The sequence below is a fragment of the Lethenteron reissneri genome, chromosome 7 (assembly GCF_015708825.2).
Source record: "Lethenteron reissneri isolate LAM-NWPU_2019-01 chromosome 7, ASM1570882v1, whole genome shotgun sequence".
NCBI lineage: Eukaryota > Metazoa > Chordata > Hyperoartia > Petromyzontiformes > Petromyzontidae > Lethenteron > Lethenteron reissneri.
This window is the reverse complement of record NC_083785.1, coordinates 5,305,427-5,325,876: the sequence shown is the minus strand read 5'-3', so window position 1 is coordinate 5,325,876 and position 20,450 is coordinate 5,305,427. Positions and strand designations below refer to the sequence as shown.

The 20,450-nt window shown below is 50.6% G+C and overlaps 2 protein-coding genes across 3 annotated transcripts; one reads left to right on the top strand and one right to left on the bottom strand.

Moving 5' to 3' along the window:
• Positions 1-2,821: 2,821 nt before the first annotated feature.
• Positions 2,822-11,819, bottom strand: SGO1 (shugoshin 1). Of its 2 annotated transcripts, none has more exons than XM_061573998.1 (10): positions 11,708-11,819; positions 10,437-10,482; positions 9,600-9,773; positions 8,830-9,023; positions 7,401-7,493; positions 6,933-6,994; positions 5,833-5,948; positions 4,901-5,749; positions 4,172-4,361; positions 2,822-3,553 (listed from the first exon to the last, which is right to left on the bottom strand). In XM_061573998.1, exons 2-10 carry the CDS (start codon positions 10,459-10,461, stop codon positions 3,361-3,363), a joined length of 1,896 nt encoding a protein of 631 aa, XP_061429982.1. In that variant the 5' UTR covers positions 10,462-10,482; positions 11,708-11,819; the 3' UTR covers positions 2,822-3,360. The 2 variants fall into 2 exon arrangements, with proteins under 2 accessions (XP_061429982.1, XP_061429988.1); XM_061574004.1 differs by lacking the exon at positions 11,708-11,819 and adding an exon at positions 11,594-11,689.
• Positions 11,820-12,426: 607 nt separating this feature from the next.
• On the top strand, positions 12,427-20,125 carry LOC133356452 (ADP-ribosylation factor-like protein 4D). Its single transcript, XM_061573988.1, has 2 exons — positions 12,427-12,574; positions 16,477-20,125. The coding sequence occupies exon 2, from the start codon at positions 16,502-16,504 to the stop codon at positions 17,357-17,359; it is 858 nt and encodes a 285-aa protein (XP_061429972.1). The 5' UTR covers positions 12,427-12,574; positions 16,477-16,501; the 3' UTR covers positions 17,360-20,125.
• The last annotated feature ends 325 nt before the right edge of the window (positions 20,126-20,450 follow it).

Below are 20,450 nucleotides of genomic sequence, written 5' to 3'. Positions count from 1 at the left end.
AGCTCTTGTACAACCTTCAAGAAACAAGACATCTTGTACATTAATAATAATGAATCTCGAAAGTGCTGTACAGGACACAGCAGCAGCAGACACGCAGAATAAAAACATACATTTTAAGAATGATTTACAAGATGAACGGAAAGTGTAATAAGCGGAAGCGTACAAATAGGTCGTAAAGCGCATTTTTTAAATGTCCAGAGCATTCCATAGCTTGGGGTCTACACGGGAAAAAACTGTCACCCATAAACCAAAACCTAAGACCTGGGGAAAGATCTGCATCCTCAGATCTTAGGAACCTTGAGGGGACATGGTGCAGCATGTCAATGATTTAAGCTGGGGCAAGATGGTTCACTGCTTTGTCAGTTAATATGATTTTAAACTGCATTCTATGTGAAACTGGAAGCCAATACAGGGAGGCCACAATGGGTGGAATGTGTGAAGGTCAAGTCCTGCTGTTTGTTTGTTTCACACCTGATGACGGTTGCTTGTGTTGCGATCGAAACGTCGTGATTATTTATTTTTTCTAACTACGTGACTTTACCGAAATAACCACAGAGTATGGATTCCTGCAGTCACGAAAGCTTCAAATCAAGATTGAAGGTGTTATGGTTAAGACCCTCGCAGCCCCATTCTGAACATGCTGCAAATTGATCGGCACCTTCTTAGTCACGCCAGGGGGTAAGACGTTACAGTAGTCTATGCGAGATGAGATGAAGGCATGGACCAGCTTTTCTGTATCTGAGGCAGAGAGAAGGGTTCGGATACGGGAGATATTACAAAGGTGGGAAAATGAAGTCTGTTTTTTCTTAATGAGCCTCAAAGGACAATGTGGGATCGGTCACAGATGACCCCTCGATATGCAGGGGTGGGAAAAACATAACTTTTTCGGATCCGAATTAGAGGTTTAAAGTTTAAACCTTAATAAAACCTAATAAACCTCATGGTTTTATTCGCAATACTCACAGATCAGTGCTGGTCCTCCAACAAGTCTGTCGTCACCCTCGGACATATAACTGTATTCGGTGAACGCCGCATAATTGCTCTTGAGGTAGACCAACTTCTCCACCGAACTGGGTGCCAAGCTGTTCCTGAGCTCGCTGCGTATGAAGCCCATAGTTGAGAAGTTGCGCTCCCAGGCTGCAGAGGATGTCGCCATGGTGAACAGCTTGACGCCGATCTTCTGAAGATCGGGCCAGGCCACGCCGTCAGACTACCAATACTGCCAAGGTGTCTTGTGTCCCTTGAGCAGCATAGTGAATCTCAACCCGCCGGCATCCTTCTCCTACTGCGCCGAAATTACGTACTCGGTGAGCAGCATAAAGAGCGCCTCTCGCCATCAACCGCCGTCTCATCGTCGATCGGTGTCGCCAGTAAGATGTTCTACAGCTCTTCGATTAGCCGGGCTCAAGCCCTCTCCAATGAAGCGAGGATCTAAGATACGCCAGTCCATGGGCCTTTCCGTACATAAACTGAAAGCGACTTGCTGCCAACTTGATCAGGTCGTTGATCTCTTCAGTGCTCGCATGACCGTCTTCGTGCAACTTGGCAAACTCAGCAGGGAGGGCGTGAAAATCCGGCAAGACTTCAGACTGGTACGGAATCTTGGGAGCTCGCACTACACGGGACGCATGGTACCCGCGCTATCCCAGCGCTCACCAAGCCCCGCTAGGGCTGGTACCTCACCTGCCCACGGGGTCTACGCGATGACCGTGCATCGCACGCCGTGCTGTGCTAGCGCCGGCCTCTTGGCAACCCACCCCGTACTGTCTGCTATGTGGGAACATAGCAGTGACATCCACGATGTCACTACACATGCATTCAGGTGCCTCATTGCCTGCTCACTCTTGTTGTGATGGTTGAATCTGGTGCGACAATGTTTGCAGACGACACTCTTCAACTTGTGTGGCTCCGGATCACCGGTGAAGTCGTGCCAAAACTGGCCCATCGAGCATGTTTTGGCCTTCCCTGCGTTCACAGACGCCTCGTCGGCCACTCCATTCTTCTCCATCACAATGACATCACTATCACATTCTTCGGAATCGAGTAAAGGTCCTGATCCATGATCCTGCTCGTGGTGGAAACTGGGTTGTTTTGATGACGCAAGTGACTCTGGTAATGCCAAGATTTCTGATTTCCGGGCTCCGCCCTTCAGGAGTCCGTTACTTCAGTCAGACTTCCTGCAAAAACCAAAATGCCGTCTTTTTATAATAAACCTCAAAACCTCACCCTAGTTGGACCTTTGGAAGAGGTTTTTTAAAATTTAAACCTTATCAAACCTAATTGTTTTAAACCTCGCATTGCCACCCATGGAGATTTGTGACTTCCTGTGCCTTACTAATTACGTGTCAATCGTAATGTTGAAGGGTGCATCACCTCACTTAACACTTCAATTGTAGGAAGTTTTAATGCACCCACCTTTTGATGGAAGCCAGTGCCGAAGTAAGCATGGAGGCGGACGAAGGAATATTGGACTCAGTATGCAAGTAAATTGAGTGTCGTCCACATAGCAATGAAACTTTAGGCCGAGGTTTCGGTGCAAGTGACCCAGTCGGACCATAGAAATACAAAAGAGAAGAGGGCCAAGAACTGAACCCTGAGGAACCCCAAATGAAATGGGGCTGAGAGCAGATTTAAAATGAGTGGTTTGTTGCAGACTGCTTGGAATGTTGGGCTTTTGTTCAGCAACTCTTTTGCTGTATTCTCATGAAACAGATGCCACTCGCTGGGTGTCATGGTGGCAACGATCCAGTGTTTTATCCCCATCCCCTCCAGCCACGCGACGGTGCAATCGGTCGCCTTGCATACCCCGCTGACAACGCCGCACAGTTCCAGATTTTATTAACAAACCCACATCGATTAAAATCAAAATTATGCTTTGTAAAGATGCAACATTCAAATGAGTGGTGACATGGCCTCGCGGCAACGCGTTATTCACTTGTTGTGGCGGCACATTCTAATCAAGAGGCCACCCTGGTTAACGCTACGCATGTAATTAACTGTAAAAGTGTGCCGTCTGCTTCACAGTGGACGTTAACTATATCCTGTAACGGCATTAACAAGAGTAGGCCATTGTTCTGGTATTAACGTCAGAAGTTGCAAAATGTTAAATGACAAAGCAAATCCGTCAACTTGTACACAAACCTTGAGCACAGGTTAACGTGAACCTTGGTCAATGACTCCACAGTTAATGATATTGATTGAGACATGGAAATCACCTCCCTACTGCAAAACTTGGGCAGAACCCTCTGGAATAAAAGTCATGAGGGTAATCCTTTCCTGGTAAAAAAGCTTAAAAATAACACATTCAAAACAATTGAAAGTTACCAAGTGAACTCTTGCAATAACCCATGAAAAGGTTTGTTAATTGTATTCTTGAATGCAATGTAAAGCAGGTGGCGGGTTAGCCGATGCAACATCGGCCTCCTCAAAACAAGACATCTGGGGAATAGTTCTGGCGCCTCGCTTCTGCCGCTTTTTCTTCTTCTGTTCAGTCTTGTAGATCGGAGAGGAGAGGAATTGTGCGTCCGTGAACTCGTCACCTCGCCGTAGCTTCCTGAACACACGGGAGGCAATACTTGGACACTGAAGACAACTTGTTAAAGTCGGGCCGCCAAAGTCAATGCTACTCAACCCACTGCCGCAGTGTGGGCAACGGGAACTGTATCCATCCGACGACCTCGGACGCTGCCAAATGGATTTCCAAACTCAACATTGTCAGAAACTCGTCCGTCGCTCTTAATTCCATATAAAAAATATAAACAAGGCTCCAAGACAATCGCGGTGGCTCCACATTAGAGCGAGCGGCTCGCAATTGTAAAAAAAATCCTCGCTGGGGATTGACTCAGCCCATTATTCCTCGGGGCAGTCACGAAAGCTTCAAATCAACATGATTATCACTTTGTGATGCAGTCAACAGTGTTTGTCATATGGACAGACTAACCATTGCCACATTAATGTGGAATTCTTACCATTGGTTCAGAGCTGTAAACACGAGCGGAATGATATCTCAACGCTCGTTTGAGCAGAAAATCACTTTAAGTAATTTCTGGTCTGACAAATGCGTGCAATAACAACGTATGTTGAACGTCTTTCGCACCATACGTAGCCAACCGTGCGAATTAGAGGTGCGGGGGAAGGACAACGAAGGGCTGTGCAGTCAAGCAACACTCACGTATTGATGTTCGGCAGCTTGTAGTTCACCAGTGACCTGCAGCGGCGTTCCGAGGTTGGCATCACAGATATCTTGGGCCTCTTGGGTTCACTCAGCATCAGCTGGTGGCCGTGTGCCGGTGGGGTGCCGGTTACAGCCGTCGCCTCATTGGTTCGGTCGACGAGTTGCTGGGGGATTGCAACGCTCGCCTCTGTGCACGCACAAGGGCAGTGTGCGGCATCACGAGTTTGGAACTTTTATTTTGTCAGTGAAATTAATTACCATATGACTGGGGAGTGGAAAAATCGGAAGCATTTAACACCATTGTATGGTGGCAACAAATCAATTCACCAACTTACAACCCGTGCCATACAATGGCCAATAACACTTAGACATCCTTTTATACAATCTGTTGCCATTCCAAAAATGTATTGCTTTCCAAAAAAATATTCTTAATTTCAGCTGGATTTTTGGACTAACTTTATTGAAACACTTTTTTCCGATTGTCACATTTACAAAAACATATCCTGCAGCATTTACCGCCAATGCACGTCCTAAAGGTGAAATTCCTCACTTCAACTGCTGAAGATACCCATGGTAGTGCTTGGCGACAGCTGGAGATAATAAATGCTCACACTTGGATCCTTCAGTCATCACCCACTTCCCCATGACGCTACGAGTAGGTGACCGACCATGGTCCTTTGCTAACTGGACACAACCCACGCCCCGGCTCATGTTAGCACCACTCACCGGCCAATGTGCTTGATGCACTGCACTTCTTATTTGCAGGCATAGTCAGTGAAGGTATTGGCACCAGCTCCTGCTCTTCCTCTGCCACCACCGCCACTCTGGACGTGAAGCGAAAGGGGGTCTTATACAACATCTCCTTCAAATCAAAGTCGAATGCATCGTCGTCATCCCCGGCTCTATCATCAAGGCCTCCCCCTCCTATCGGCGAAGATTTGTACTTCACATTTCTCGCCCTTCTTGTCTTCTCGACTGTCGCCACACTCTCGCTCCGGGTGTTACGCTGCGCCTTGTTGGCGGCTCCCGCTTGCGAGACCTTGTTCACGAGATGAGCAGATTTAATCTTCCCAGACTTGGAACGTACCCTGGGCCTGCTGCCATTCTCCTTGTCATTCTCCTTGTCATTCTCCTGCTCATCCCAACGAGCCGCGGTTCCCTCGGCCTTGCTCGGTGTAGACTGCACCGAGGTCAGAGTGGGGTCCTTTGCATTTTCCGTCTTGTTAGTCCTGATGACTTCGATGCTGACGGAGCAGTCGCACGTCATCTCCATGTCCAATTGGCTGTACACGGTCTTCTCGGTAGTAGTGCTCGTGTTGGGCACCGGCTCGCTGAAGCTGTCCACCTCCAAGGCGGGAATCTTGCACTCGGTCACGCCGGCCGCATTCATCTCTTCATTGACAATAGTGAGGACCGGATTGGTGGTCAAGTCTTTACGCCGGCGTGAGGTGATGTAGGAGGGCAGGGTTGGTTCTAATGCCAAAGCCACAGGCAGACGCTCGTTCTCCTCTGTGGCGGTCGTGTCCAAGAAGCTGAGCTTAAGCCCCGAAAGCCTTGCGGTGGTGGCAACTGGCCCTGCAAATATAAACACGAATGATAACGAAGCCAGGTCGTGCGCCATGATGTGTGCGCTTCCCCTCACGAGCTGTCTCACTCACCAGGGCTGTGTGGCGAGCACTCGTTTCGCTTCTCAGGAGCAGAGACCACCTCTTCCTCGTTGCGGCTCATTCCTACTGGAATCCGCTGCGGCATCACGATCTGTGAAGGTAAAGCTCTACACACACACGTCGTTCAAATGTCTCCAATCGTCAGCTACAATTTTGGCCATGGCAAAAAAATATACAATCCATAAATTGTTTAAGGGATAAAAATCTAGTGAATGTAAGTTCAGTAATGCTCAGCAACATCAGTTTGTTCTCAGTATTACCCACTATAATCACCCATAAATGTCTGTCCGTCTCGCGCGTAACGTCACTCCACATGAGGCCCACCCCCTCATTAATATTCATAAGTGAGTGGATTTTTACACGAACGCAGAGGAAGGTCGAGCTGAATTAAATAATTTATTACGCAAAGTCGCTTCAAATGAAGTTTCTGTACAGAAAGTGACGGTAAAAAATAAATCTATGCAGCACAGTGCTACATCCGTGCGTGACGTCACTGCAAAAGAGCCCCCCCCCCTCATTAATATTCATGCCCACGTGGAAATTTACACGAACGCACAAGAAGGTCACGCACTCCACATGCCGCACCCCTCCCCTCATTAATATTCATGAGCGGGTGACGTCACTCCACATGCCACACCCCTCCACTCATTAATAACCATGAGGGGGTGATGTCACTCGACATGGGCAACCACCCCCTCATTAATAATCACGAGCTTAATTTTTCTCTTGAGTATTTCAGATTTACTGTAATATACACCCGTCCTTGGACGGGCAAAAAAGCTAGTTTACTTATAAGTATTAGTACAGAGGCCACGGGTATCATTCAAAGCAAAACACATGCATATCTCCAAAGTGATATTTGCATTGGTGTATCTCTCAAAGTTTTGGATAATAACCCTTAGATCTATTTGGCTAGATTTATTTGGGCAATTCCCCAAAAGCAACACAATGGTATATTAAAATTCCATTCATATCAAATCATCTATAGGAGTTATCGTGACACCTAGTTCGATGAACAGAGCCAATGGATTGACAATTTAAATCCTGGAACAATATAGGTTGTAAAGAACACCGCTGAGGTACATCCTTACTGTGCAGATGATGCTCCAAATTCGTTTTCCACAACCCTTGCTTGACCCGGAGTGACTTTCTTCTGTGAAAAGCACCGATCGACACGGCATGTCAAACGACTTCAAAGACAAAGATCTCCTGTATAGCCTGAACAGACTAAGGGATGGCCCTTAGAGAGCACCTATGTAGGCCAGTACGGCACACGAGGAGGTGGGTGGCCAGCACCACACCCGACGGCCATCGTCTCCCCAGTGGCGATGTTCACACATCGCACCGGGTACTCATTTGAGGCCGAGTCGACCGAGGGGAGGCCCAGGACCGGTTGAGATATTTGTCACTGGTATTGGCCGTGAGCGGAAATTGAACACGGGTCGCCGGCTTCATAGCGCAGTGCGTTAACTGCAACACTACTGGTCCTCAAACGACTTTGCACACCACACACGCCATAGCCGCACGCACATGACATGCGCGTGGTGATGCCCACTCACCATCTGGGCGCACGCCTTGAGCCCTGCAGACAGCAGCTCAGCGTTGTTATTGCAAACGTGGACGAGGAGATCCTGCAATGTTGCGACCACAATCTACAAGAGAGAGAAATTCCACGTTAGCTCTCAATCAAAGTTCCTCGCACACGTAACCCCTTTTCAGCAGTATAACAAAGACAATGATTTCCCGTATCGCCTTAAGACTGTTGGGACAAGGGCTGTTAGCGAGCACCCATGAAGGCCGGCACGGCGCACGCGTGGGCGAGTGGCCAACACCACACACGGCCACCTTTGTCTTCCCAGGAAATGTTTACACTGCACCAGCTACTCAATCACCACTGTTGTTGGCCATGAGCAGGAATCGAACTCGGGTCCCCAAATTCCTGGTGCAGCACGCCAATTGCTACACTACCGCTCCCCACAGCAGTATATATATATGCACACACAAAATATTCCAAACCTAAATAATAAGCACACTAATCTTTTAAAATGCGTGTGAATATATGTTTTTGCAGCTCATACAGATGTAGTGCAATAACACGGGATGCTGACGGGGAGTGGTACTGGCAGCAGGGGGCAGTACACACGTCAGCAGGAGGAGATCGAAAGGGAAGCCCAGGAAAGGGGTCGATCTGGAAGCCGAGAACCTGCTCGTAGGTTCTAGAAAAGGGGGCATGGCAAGGACCGGGCTCGCGGCTGTTTGCTGGAAGTGAATCCCCTCGCTGTGTTGCTGTTCGCCACCCTCGTCGCCGCTGTCTCGACCATCTTAGACGCCGCTAGTCAGCCAGCCAACTGTTATATATAACGCTAGGTAGTGCCGTCCAAGGAGACGGATGTGCTACTAGCGTGCGAGCACGTGGGGCGCGGTTAGCTCCCCAAAGTGTAGAATAAAAGAGGTTGCCTTAAGAAACCTGTCTCCGACTAAGTCACTACACATACAATATTATTCAAGCCACCCTCATCTTCTAGCGGTCTCACTTTGTGCCATCAGATGCTCGCACCAACTAGCACGGCTGCCGTTTGCGTGAACTTCATTCCTCCACATACGTTGAGGACTCCGTCCACCAGACTGTTTGGTCTCATCCACACTGCAGATCGCAACAACGCTCTTTTTGCTCTACTTTGGAATTCACTCCAATGTCTCTTTTGCCAAGTTCTTATAACCTTGCTTAGGTCAAGAAAAGTATTGACATTTACGTATGAACAACTCTATTAACTGCTTTTTGTGTTTAGTTTCTTTTCCTTCCCCTGCGCCTCCGATTAATACGGTTGGCTACGTACGGTGCGAAACAAGTTCAACATATGTACATGCAATGAAGCCACTTTGGGCCTGTGCTCAGCAACTTCCAATTACAAAATCCAAAAGGTTCTCCACCAAGCGTGGGCACCGAGACGCCGCAGCGACGGAGCCCGTCGTCCCACCACCACCCACCTGGGCCTCCTCGCAGCTCGTCTCAGCCACGTTGAGGCGCCTCTTGAGCACGGAGGCCTTTAACATCTGCACGTAACACGTGTGTCGCATCTCGTTCATCAGGCTGATCGCCATGCTGCCCTTGTGCTTCTCTGCCTCCAGTGCCAGTGCCAGCGCCTTGTTGCTCGCCAGAAGTGTCTGCCGCGATGACACATCTGCACGGGAGGAAAAAAAATTGAAAAACATTTGCCGGAGGCTTTGGATGGCGATCAATGACAAGCATGGAAAACGTCTCTCGCCAATATTCCACAAGCCTACTGGTGCTTAATCTCATCACAGATTGCCATCATTACTAAATAATCACACTACGTGAGATATTGTACGATATGGGCAGCCGTTATCAGCACACCCCACACTCCATTCTCCCAGTCTTAGTTTACCCTACAGGGAGATTATTGTTGCTTGAACATATTTTTCCCTTTACAGTGGAAGACCATGCAGGTTCAATTACATCGTCTCTCATGCTTTGACCTCATTTTATAAAATGTGTTTTATGAACTGCTTTTGCCAAACGTTTGGTAATCCTGCAAAATGTGTTTAACAAGACTGAATTCCGACGAGACCTAGAATTGTTAAAACAGCCCAGAGTTTACTTGCTTCAACAAATATTCCTTGATATTGGTTTGGCTGATGGAATCATAAAAAATGTGTACATGTGGAAACAAACTAAATTGCTTATATGCTTTACGAATCCACTATATCATTTGACAGGCAGGGCCTGGCACACTTACTCAGTCGCCTCGTCTTGGCCTTCGTCGCCAGGTTGTGAGTCACGGTGGCATTCGTCCGGGAGAGTTTTAGGATTCGTTTGTTTGATATTTTTTCCTTTAATCGAGCGAGGCTTTCCTTGTGGGACCTCATTTTGGGCACGTCCTTCGGGGGTTGGGCCACACCGCTGGAGGTCCCTGTTACAATCACCAAGTGACAACATCAACTGCATTTATCCAGCAATGCACGGCACAGTATAGTTACAAAATATGTTCACAAACACAGCTCTACAGTATTCAAAACATCTCATTCTTTAAGCCGTAAAAAAGTACTGGCAATACAAGCCGACACTCAACGGCACGAGTTCTCAGCAGGGTTGGGGAACAGTGTATGATGGAAAAAAAAGTAACTTTCCTAAGTTGACTGGGGAAAGGCAATGCCGAGCTAAAGATTGCCCCTTTGTAACGACAGCTACAGGGCATGTCCATCCATCATCTCCCGTCTGGCCGAATAGCGAGATCATTGCCACGCCACCTTTTCCCAGTCCTCAACATCGTGGATCTGACAATTTTGCTTCAACATCGGTGCAGTATTAAACGTTCTGGGCGCCCTCTTTTTCTCGCCCCCTCAATGTTGCCTTGTAGGATAGCAGGATAGTTTCTGGATCTACTGATGTGGCAAGAAACTGCAGATGTTTCAATCAATGTTGGCTACAAGTCATTAGTCGAGTATCATGAAAACACCCCAGTCCATTCGCTACGCAGCCCGCAGCAGCAACATGTGCCTGGAACCAGATCCCGAACTTCAACAACCCAAGTGCTCACACGTCACGGACAACGATGGCCCCAGGCGACACTCACCGTGGCACTCTCTCTCGCGGGCCATAGTTCCACCTGAGGCCACCACCTGGACATGGCAAAGTGGGGGCATTGTGGACAGGTGAGAACAGGCGAGCACGAAGAAGCCCCGAGGGTGCCGACACATCTTAGTCATGACACAAGAAGAAGCCCCTAGGGTGCGGACACATCTTAGTCATGACACAAGCAGAAGCCCCTAGGGTGCCGACACATCTTAGTCATGACACAAGCCAGGCTACCCCTGATAGCCAGGCGAGGTGGTATAGTACATGCTTGTATAGAGATGCAGTTCGTGGATAACCAAACCAGGTACCATCCAATAAGCGAGACATCCATCTGACAGCTCAACCAAGCCCTGTTGCCAGGAGGCGGTGCATGTGTTTATTGACGGCTATCCGTACCACAGGTGAGACCCCCCCCCCCCCTTGTGTGCACGGGTTCTCTAACCACCCCAGTGTCCTTCCCTCATTATTAAAAGAGAATGAAACAGCAATTCCCAAAGCAGGATGTTATTTACAACCACAACACCCTGCAATAACAACTATAAGAACACAACACAAACATACCACATTACAGCCAAACAATTATACTACAACCGCAGCAGCAGGAGGCGACTGGTGAGTGTGCAGCAGCAGGAGGCGACTGGCGAGTGTGCAGCAGCAGGAGGCGAGGGTGCAGCAGCAGGAGGCGAGGGTGCAGCAGCAGGAGGCGAGGGTGCAGCAGCAGGAGGCGAGGGTGCAGCAGCAGGAGGCGAGGGTGCAGCAGCAGGAGGCGAGGGTGCAGCAGCAGGAGGCGAGGGTGCAGCAGCAGGAGGCGAGGGTGCAGCAGCAGGAGGCGAGTGTGCAGCAGCAGGAGGCGAGGGTGCAGCAGCAGGAGGCGAGGGTGCAGCAGCAGGAGGCGACTGGCGAGTGTGCAGCAGCAGGAGGAGGCGAGTGTGCAGCAGCAGGAGGCTGTCTGAGTGTTTCTGCCACCGCCACCACCATCATTACAGCCGAACACTCCACTGCTGGATGAGCCCCCCCACGCCGCACGTCGTGGGGGTGAGTTGACCATACTTCACCACGCTGCTCAGGGGGGTTACAACGCAGACGTTGGGGACGCAACGGATTTCTGACGCCCACCCTCAACAACAACAACAACCAGCTCAACTACACCATTACCTAGGCGACAACGTGGCGACACAGCGTTGGCTAATCATCAATAATGATAATTATGATTATAATAACAACGATGATGATGATGATAACGATGATGATGGCGAGGAGTGTTTTTACCCTGCGAGGAAGCGACGGTGGCCGCGGGCACCAAACAACCAACGGGATGACAAATTCAAACGCTCGAGGCGGCTTCTCATTGGCCCAGCCCGCACCACGTGACGTCGGTAACCGTTGCCCCACCCCTCGCGTCGGAAGCCGTTAAACGCGGTGACGTCACCGTGATGGCCACGCACCGCGACCTCGGCGCGAGTCTCGAGGCCGCGCTCCGCTTTGCTGTTGCGTCACGAACGACGCCGCGGGGGTTGGATGGGGGGGGAGAAACACGCAACCTCTGTCGGTGGAAATGCAGCGGTGGGGGGAGGTGGTGGTGGGGGGGAGTGGGGGGTGTGGTGGGGGGGAGTGGGGGGTGGTGGGGGGGGATGGGGGCGTGTCCGTCTTGATGACGTTGAGGGCAGGCGGAGCTCCACGCGCAGAGCGAGCGGAGCAGGAGGCCGGGGAGGCACGCGGAGAGGGGGACACCGCGGCGAGGAGAGGGGGTCACTCCAGGCGGAGAGGGGGACACCGCGGCGCGGAGAGGGGGTCTGGGAGAGGGGGACACCGCGGCGGACAAGGGGACACCGCGGCGAGGAGAGGGGGTCACTCCAGGCGGAGAGGGGGACACCGCGGCGCGGAGAGGGGGTCTGGGAGAGGGGGACACCGCGGCGGACAAGGGGACACCGCGGCGAGGAGAGGGGGTCACTCCAGGCGGAGAGGGGGTCACTCCAGGCGGAGAGGGGGTCTGGGAGAGGGGGACACCGCGGCGGACAAGGGGACACCGCGGCGAGGAGAGGGGGTCACTCCAGGCGGAGAGGGGGTCACTGGCCTGGGAGAGGGGGACACCCCGGCGAAGCCGAAGCTCCCGAGAGGGAGTCGTCTCCTCCTGCCGTGAGTGGCCGTGCCGAGAGCGTCTCTCTCTCTCTCTGTGTAGATACTACATGTGTGTGTGTAGATACTACATGTGTGTGTGTGTAGATACTACATGTGTGTGTGTGTAGATACTACATGTGTGTGTGTGTAGATACTACATGTGTGTGTGTGTGTAGATACTACATGTGTGTGTGTGTGTAGATACTACATGTGTGTGTGTGTGTAGATACTACATGTGTGTGTGTGTGTAGATACTACATGTGTGTGTGTAGATACTACATGTGTGTGTGTAGATACTACATGTGTGTGTGTGTAGATACTACATGTGTGTGTGTGTAGATACTACATGTGTGTGTGTAGATACTACATGTGTGTGTGTGTAGATACTACATGTGTGTGTGTGTAGATACTACATGTGTGTGTGTGTAGATACTACATGTGTGTGTGTGTAGATACTACATGTGTGTGTGTGTACATACTACATGTGTGTGTGTGTAGATACTACATGTGTGTGTGTGTAGATACTACATGTGTGTGTGTGTAGATACTACATGTGTGTGTGTAGATACTACATGTGTGTGTGTGTAGATACTACATGTGTGTGTGTGTGTAGATACTACATGTGTGTGTGTGTGTGTAGATACTACATGTGTGTGTGTAGATACTACATGTGTGTGTGTAGATACTACATGTGTGTGTGTGTACATACTACATGTGTGTGTGTGTGTACATACTACATGTGTGTGTGTAGATACTACATGTATGTGTGTAGATACTACATGTGTGTGTGTAGATACTACATGTGTGTGTGTAGATACTACATGTGTGTGTGTGTAGATACTACATGTGTGTGTGTGTGTGTAGATACTACATGTGTGTGTGTGTGTGTAGATACTACATGTGTGTGTGTAGATACTACATGTGTGTGTGTAGATACTACATGTGTGTGTGTGTGTACATACTACATGTGTGTGTGTGTAGATACTACATGTGTGTGTGTGTAGATACTACATGTGTGTGTGTAGATACTACATGTGTGTGTGTGTAGATACTACATGTGTGTGTGTGTAGATACTACATGTGTGTGTGTGTGTAGATACTACATGTGTGTGTGTGTGTAGATACTACATGTGTGTGTGTGTACATACTACATGTGTGTGTGTAGATACTACATGTGTGTGTGTGTAGATACTACATGTGTGTGTGTGTAGATACTACATGTGTGTGTGTAGATACTACATGTGTGTGTGTGTAGATACTACATGTGTGTGTGTGTAGATACTACATGTGTGTGTGTAGATACTACATGTGTGTGTGTGTAGATACTACATGTGTGTGTGTGTAGATACTACATGTGTGTGTGTGTAGATACTACATGTGTGTGTGTGTAGATACTACATGTGTGTGTGTGTGTGTGTAGATACTACATGTGTGTGTGTGTACATACTACATGTGTGTGTGTAGATACTACGTGTGTGTGTGTAGATACTACATGTGTGTGTGTGTAGATACTACATGTGTGTGTGTGTAGATACTACATGTGTGTGTGTGTAGATACTACATGTGTGTGTGTAGATACTACATGTATGTGTGTAGGTGTACATACTACATGTGTGTACCCGACTTACCTGTGCGAGTATTTAATTGTGTCTCTTTTACCTGTACGTACCTGCGTGCGTACCTGTGTATGTGTAACGCACTACCCGTGTGTTCATCTCTCGTGTATTTGCTTCACGTACCGGTCTATGTATCCTATGTATAGGCTTCCCGTGTGTGTGTGTGTGTGTATCTCCTGTCTGTGTATATATCTATGTGTGTGTGTACACGTGAATTACCTGTGCGTTGTCTCTGTGTGTGGAATCGGTGCGCTGTTCCGGGAATTGCGGCTGGGACGGCCACACATCCACGTGATCACCCTACTTATCTTTGTTACTGTATATTCATAGGAATGTATGGCACAATAATACAGGATTATTACGGATAGGTGTAATATTTACTCTAGTTGTAGTGCCTTACGCCGAAGATCCAAGGAGCGTTAATCAATAGCGAGCGAGGAAGCTCTGCGTTCAACTTACCTGTTGATCAAATACCGGTGTGTACAGTATTGCTTAGTGGGCATCTATCAGTGGATATATCTGTGTGTGCTGTGTCTCTGACCTGTGTGTGTGTAAATACCTGAGCATGTGTCTCCGTGTGTGACTTGCCTGCGTGTATTTCCCCTGTGCGTACCTGGGTGCACCACACGGCATACCAGCAGCATGCGAGTATACCTGGGGAGCGGTGTCGCGCTGCCGACCCGGGCACCCGAGTTTCATTCCGACTCTCGGCCGCCACCACCACCACCACCACCTTCATCTCAATCAGTCGCGAGCCTCCCCGAGTTTGGCTTGGCCTGACACGAGTCTCCCACGAGGGAGACAAATACGGCCGGGCACGGTGCTGGCCACCCAACCCCTCGCGTGCTGCGTTCACATTCGTAGGTGCTCCTCGCTATCAGAACTTCCCCAACAGTCTGCCAAGGCTCTACCGGGGGGGGGGGGGGGGGGGTGTCTTTGGGTGTACAGAAACACCTGTGGGTGTTGATGTCTGTGCGGCTGTACCTGCCTGTACCTGTGTGTGAGCAATGAGACAAAGGTGACTTGGGCGTGGCTCTCCCCACACGCCGCCGCCGCCACTGCCGTCTTGTGCGCCGTCTTGTGCGCCGTATTGGCCTTAATAGGTGCTCGCTAATAGCATCGCCACACAGGGATCTTTATGCATGCGGAACATGTGTGTGTACACGTGTGTCACTGACCTGCCTGAATACCTGCCCGGCAGGTATTAGCGAGCGGACACACCCATTAAGGGAGACGTGTGCGTTTTAATTTCCCGGCCCAACATTTCCTTCTGCCTGTGACCATTCCCTCTCTCAATAATCAATCACAGTCCACACACACACCTCTTCTGGCCATGTGGTTACAACACGTACCCGCTTTGTAGCAAGCACCACATGATGAGCTATAGCTGTTGTCAATCCACTGCTGGATGTGGTTGGCGATGGCTGACAGCGCCATGTAGGTACAAACGCGTCTACGTGCGCTGTAAAGCAACGGTGAGCGTGCGTATTTTATAGAGAGAGGCGGTCAGTCACAGGCTGACCGCCTCTTTGGCAGGGAGTTGACAGCCCGGACGGCCGGGGGAGTTCCAGACCACGTTGTGATTTTGTCCATTATTATGCTGGAGACAGAATTTCTCTTTGTAACACCGTGTGCTCTCCTGACCCAGCCTGTGATGAAACGACCATTAGTTTATGTTGGCAGCCAGAGTCATCGGTGGAAAGTGCTCCTTACCATGACGAGGGATGAATTCATCACAAAAGCAATGGTTAAAGAAGGATGTGGTGTGCTGGGTATGGAATTTTTTTACAGATCACCTACCCGGTTGGAATGATTTCCAACCCATGGTAGATGATGATTCACACCAACTTCTAACCAGGACTTGAACGCACGACCTTAGAGGTGTGTGCAGTGCGCCCCTGACTCACGGCCATCCCACTTGTCACACAGCGTTAATGAATGCCCTCTTAGTTCCGTTTGGCAGACGCGGTTCAGAGTGAACCTCGGTGGCTTCACTGCGGGTGTGTGAAGGCGTGCCTGCGATGCTTAATCATTGCATTTTTGTAGCTCTCTCCGTGAACATTTTAATGATGTTCTGGAAGGGCTGGAGAGCTCAAATTTGGCACATTTATAGTCCAACCTATGCTTATGATTTGCTTTATTCTGAAAATTATATTTTGCTTCTGAGTTTTATCAAATTGGGGAAGACGACAAAAGAAGATCATTAAGCAGATTAAGGCGATGATAACAATGTCTGATGATAATGATATCAGCGACGTCTGATGACGATGATGACAATGTTGTACGATTATGATGCTGTTACAGTGACGCCGCACAGCCCGGAGCCGTCATGGGGAACAGTCTGAGCGGCGAGGGCGGCACTGCCTCCTCGGCGCTCCCGTCGCTGGGCCTGGGCGCGCCCCTGCACGTCACCCTCCTGGGGCTCGACTCGGCCGGCAAGACGGCGCTGCTCTACCGCCTCAAGCTGGGCGAGTTCCTCCACACCACGCCCACCGTGAGCTTCAACACCGAGCGCCTGCGCCTGCAGGTCGCGGAGCCGTCGCCACCACCGGCAGCGGCGGCAGCGCTGGCAGAAGCGCCGCCGGACGAGGTCAACGAGACAAACGACTCTTCTGCAGGCAGCTACGAGACTTGCACCTCCGCCGCGGAGGCCGGCGGTGACCCCGGGATGAATTCGGGGCCCGCGGCCTCCACCGAAGTCAGCTCCTCCTCCTCCGACGACGACGAGGAGGAGCCCCCCGACGCGGCGTGCCGCGTGGCACAGCACGCTCCGGGCCTCGCCGTCTCCTTCCACTTCTGGGACGTGGGCGGGCAGGAGAAGCTGCGGCCGCTGTGGCGCTCGTACGTGCGCGGCGCCGACGGGCTGGTGTTCGTGGCGGACGCGTCGGACCCCGAGCGGCTGGAGGAGGCGCGGTGCGAGCTGCTACGCGTGTCGCGGCTGCCCGAGTGCCAGGGCGTGCCGGTGCTGGTGGCGGCCTCCAAGAGCGACTTGCCGGGAGCGCTGCCGGCCGACGAGGTGGGGCGGCGCGTGGGCGCCACTCAGCTGTCGCCCCACACGGCGTGGCGCGCGCAGGCGGTGAGCGCGCGCACCGGTGCCGGCGTGGCCGAGGCGCTGCACCAGCTGCACGAAGTGATCGCCGAGGGTCGCCGGCTGGCGAGGATGCACAAGCGCAAGCGGCCGCGGTGATGCGTGGACCCCAGCGCTCACCGCGGCCACCGCTGGGTGCTGCCTCGTGGAACCAGGATTTCATTTTAGCCTGGTCGTTCCTTTTGGCTTGGCGAACCGAAAAATATTTCTACACCCAGCACACCGCATCCAGTAAAACTTTCGCTATGGCTGTGGCTAAAACTCACACGCCACCTTCTCAAGCCTATTAATGACCCGGAAAACATCTCCACACCCAACGCACCGCATCCAGTCTACCTCTCGCTATGGATGTGCCTACAATTCAGTGAGAAAATGAAGCCCCGCGCGTGACTCTAAACGTGGACCCACGACGGATTCACGGTGCGTGGTCTGGGTGCGTGCGAGCGTTTGGGGTGCACATGTATGGTGCACTGTACAACTGTGTGGACATTTTTTTTATTTTGTAAATACAGTGCGTAATTGAACTGTAATTTCATATGCAGGTTTTCTAGTGCGTGCGCACGCAGAGTGACTGAGCGTTGTGTGGCCAGGGTGTAAAGTGACACGGCGTCGTCTATTGCTGTGAAGAACCGGCGTAGGGAGTTTATTTTTGCCAGCCCTATGTTTTGCTTCTTGTTGATTGAAGCTGCGGCAATTTGCACACGAAGAATGCCTCGATTCACTTCGAGATGGGTGGTGGTGGTGGTGGCGGTGCACTTGGTCACAGCGAGCAACACCGCGACGTTCCTGGTTGATAATCTCGTGGCGTTGGCGGTTGTGGTCGACTGTTCTGTGCCACCAACAATGTATCTTTCAAATCGGCAGCGTTTCTGGCACCATTAATAATAATGCTTGTAACCTTTGACCTAAAAGAGACTTTTAATTATTTCTGAGAAAAGTCTCCCTGAGTCTCAGGATTGTTGAACGGATCGTCCTGCCTGGAATGCGTGGCTCATCCTTTCGTGAGGAGTGTGGTGGGCCTATGATCCGAGTCAACGTTTCAGGCTCGTGCCGAGTGTTCTCTCTCCTTGCAGCAATAAATGCCCTTCCCACGGTCGCACGCTCTGAGTGCGAGTCCGATGGCTGTCACGTGCTGTCTGTGGAATCGTGTCGATTATGCGCACTTTACAGAATTTCTTATTTTTGGCGGACGTGCAAATGAGATGATGCAATTGTCCGCAGAAGCTGAAACCATACATTGTACCACACGTGTAATTTCTTTAATCGCAGCATTCGTTTACAATCCGTTGCCACTGTCTTGTGGCATCAAGTTATGGTTTTGTCGACCGTTTGCCTGAATTATCCGGCAAAGAGCAGCCAGACAATGCAGGCAAACAGCACCACAAGGCTGCTGCCCGCGAAGTCATCAAGTGCACGTCTCGCGCATACAAACGTCACGCCACATTCGTGCAGAGCTGCAGGAGCTGCAGGGTCGCACGCCGGGATGCACTCTTCCGCCAAACACAATGCTCCGCCAGCGCTGTTGTGCGTATATATATATATAGCAACGGGGTCGCTAAAATTACCCGATTGTTGTGAAAAAAGGGGTTCTTCCTATTGTATACAGTTAATACAAACAGGTCGCTTACAAACGGGGGAAATGAGCGGATCCGGCGGGCGATGCATTTGCTGCCGTCGCTGCGGCTGCTGCTGTCACTGCGCGATGGCCGTCCGAGCCGGCGCCTGTGGACGCTGCTGCAGGTGTTTCCACGCCGTCTGCCGGGCTCGTGAAGGCCGCTCGTGTTTGTTTCGCACCCCGCGGGGAACGCGAGGGGGATACGAACGAAGGGGTTGGGCGCTGGAGGAAATGGGAGACCCCCGTGGAGGTTTTTGCTCATGGGCTCGCGGTAGATGACTGTCAACTGGCGTCCGTTTGGCAAAGGGGAAATTTGTAAGCTAGGAAATGGTCGCGTTCCCGACGAATTGCAGCAGTGACATTGGTGGACTGGAGTTGGTGAGATTGGTAAATCTCAAAATGGGAATATTGACACATCAGCTGGCCTGCCGTTGACACGCGGGGGCTGTGGTCAGATGTGTAATGCATCTTGGGTCTAATTTTTGCGTTGGTGTAAAGGCAGCCTCAGACATGATTTGTCATCAAATTGTTGATGTGTTTTGTCGATTTGGCCACTTTTCTGCCACAAGAACCGATTATAACCACTTTCTCACCATGACATGAACTATCAGTGACATGTTTCACGTCCAAAGCAGTCAAAAGTGAAAAACACGAAGCTGAAAACGCCATGAGAAGTGATTCGTGGTGCATCCGGTACCTGCTGTGGTTTCTCTGCCTGGGAGGACGTTCGGTCGTGCGCGCATAAATCAACAACCGCAACAACTTTGCATTATCGGCGTGTGCTTTATTATTATTATCGAGAATTGCACGACACTCAAGCTTTAGGGCCGAGCTGGAAATAACAATGTTTTATTCGCAATCAAAAATGCCTGCAGCGTTCTGCTTTCTGCAAAGCTTCGCGGTAATGGGCCTTTGCTCTTTGTGTCGCTGTACACAGCCGTGCGCGTGGTGATTTTTCGCCTGCAGAAAGAAAGTCACTTTAGCTGAGCCGCGCAGGCCTCTGCCGCTTGGACGCAACTCAAACGTGAAGCGTGGCGAAGAAGGCCCGTGCCGTGCGCCGCGCGATTCCGGGCGTGAAGAGGTGAAGAGCACGCACGCAGCAGGACGCGCCGCAAATATGCGGCGCTGTCAGTGGGAGCAGACGTGGCAGTCATACAGTGGCAGAACTGGTTCCATGAGAGTCTTGCCTGGTCTGGTATTTTCGGTTTGTTCAAAGAGAATGTTTATTAAACGATGTGGTTATATCTCTCCTTTGTACGGTATGTGAGTAATAAGACGAGTTTGCAAATATTTACCGAGAGGAAAAAAAGTATAAAGTAAAAGAGTCTGCATATTCTTGGTTCTTTAGGTAAAGTCACATAGAAGGGAAATAATAAAATATAACAATTTTTTTTTTATTTCCCTTCTACGTGACTTTACCGAAAGAACCAAGAAAATGATTCCCTGCAGTCACGAAAGCTTTAAGTCGAAATAAAAGAGGCTGTCCAATGTTCCGGGCCCACGCCTGGGACGAGTCTCCGTAGCGCAACGACCCCCCCGGTTAATGAGAGCCCTCGAGCTCCATCGGCTCCTTTG

Excerpts from the sequence above, each read along its gene's own strand:
- SGO1 (XM_061573998.1), bottom strand. The coding sequence starts at position 10,461 with ATGGCCCGCGAGAGAGAGTGCCACG. Across the intron at positions 9,774-10,436 it reads CCGCGAGAGAGAGTGCCACG|GGACCTCCAGCGGTGTGGCC; the intron begins GTGAGTGTCGCC and ends TGATTGTAACAG. Across the intron at positions 4,362-4,900 it reads TGCATCAAGCACATTGGCCG|AGGCGAGCGTTGCAATCCCC; the intron begins GTGAGTGGTGCT and ends GTGCGTGCACAG.
- LOC133356452 (XM_061573988.1), top strand. The coding sequence starts at position 16,502 with ATGGGGAACAGTCTGAGCGGCGAGGGCGGCACTGCCTCCTCGGCGCTC.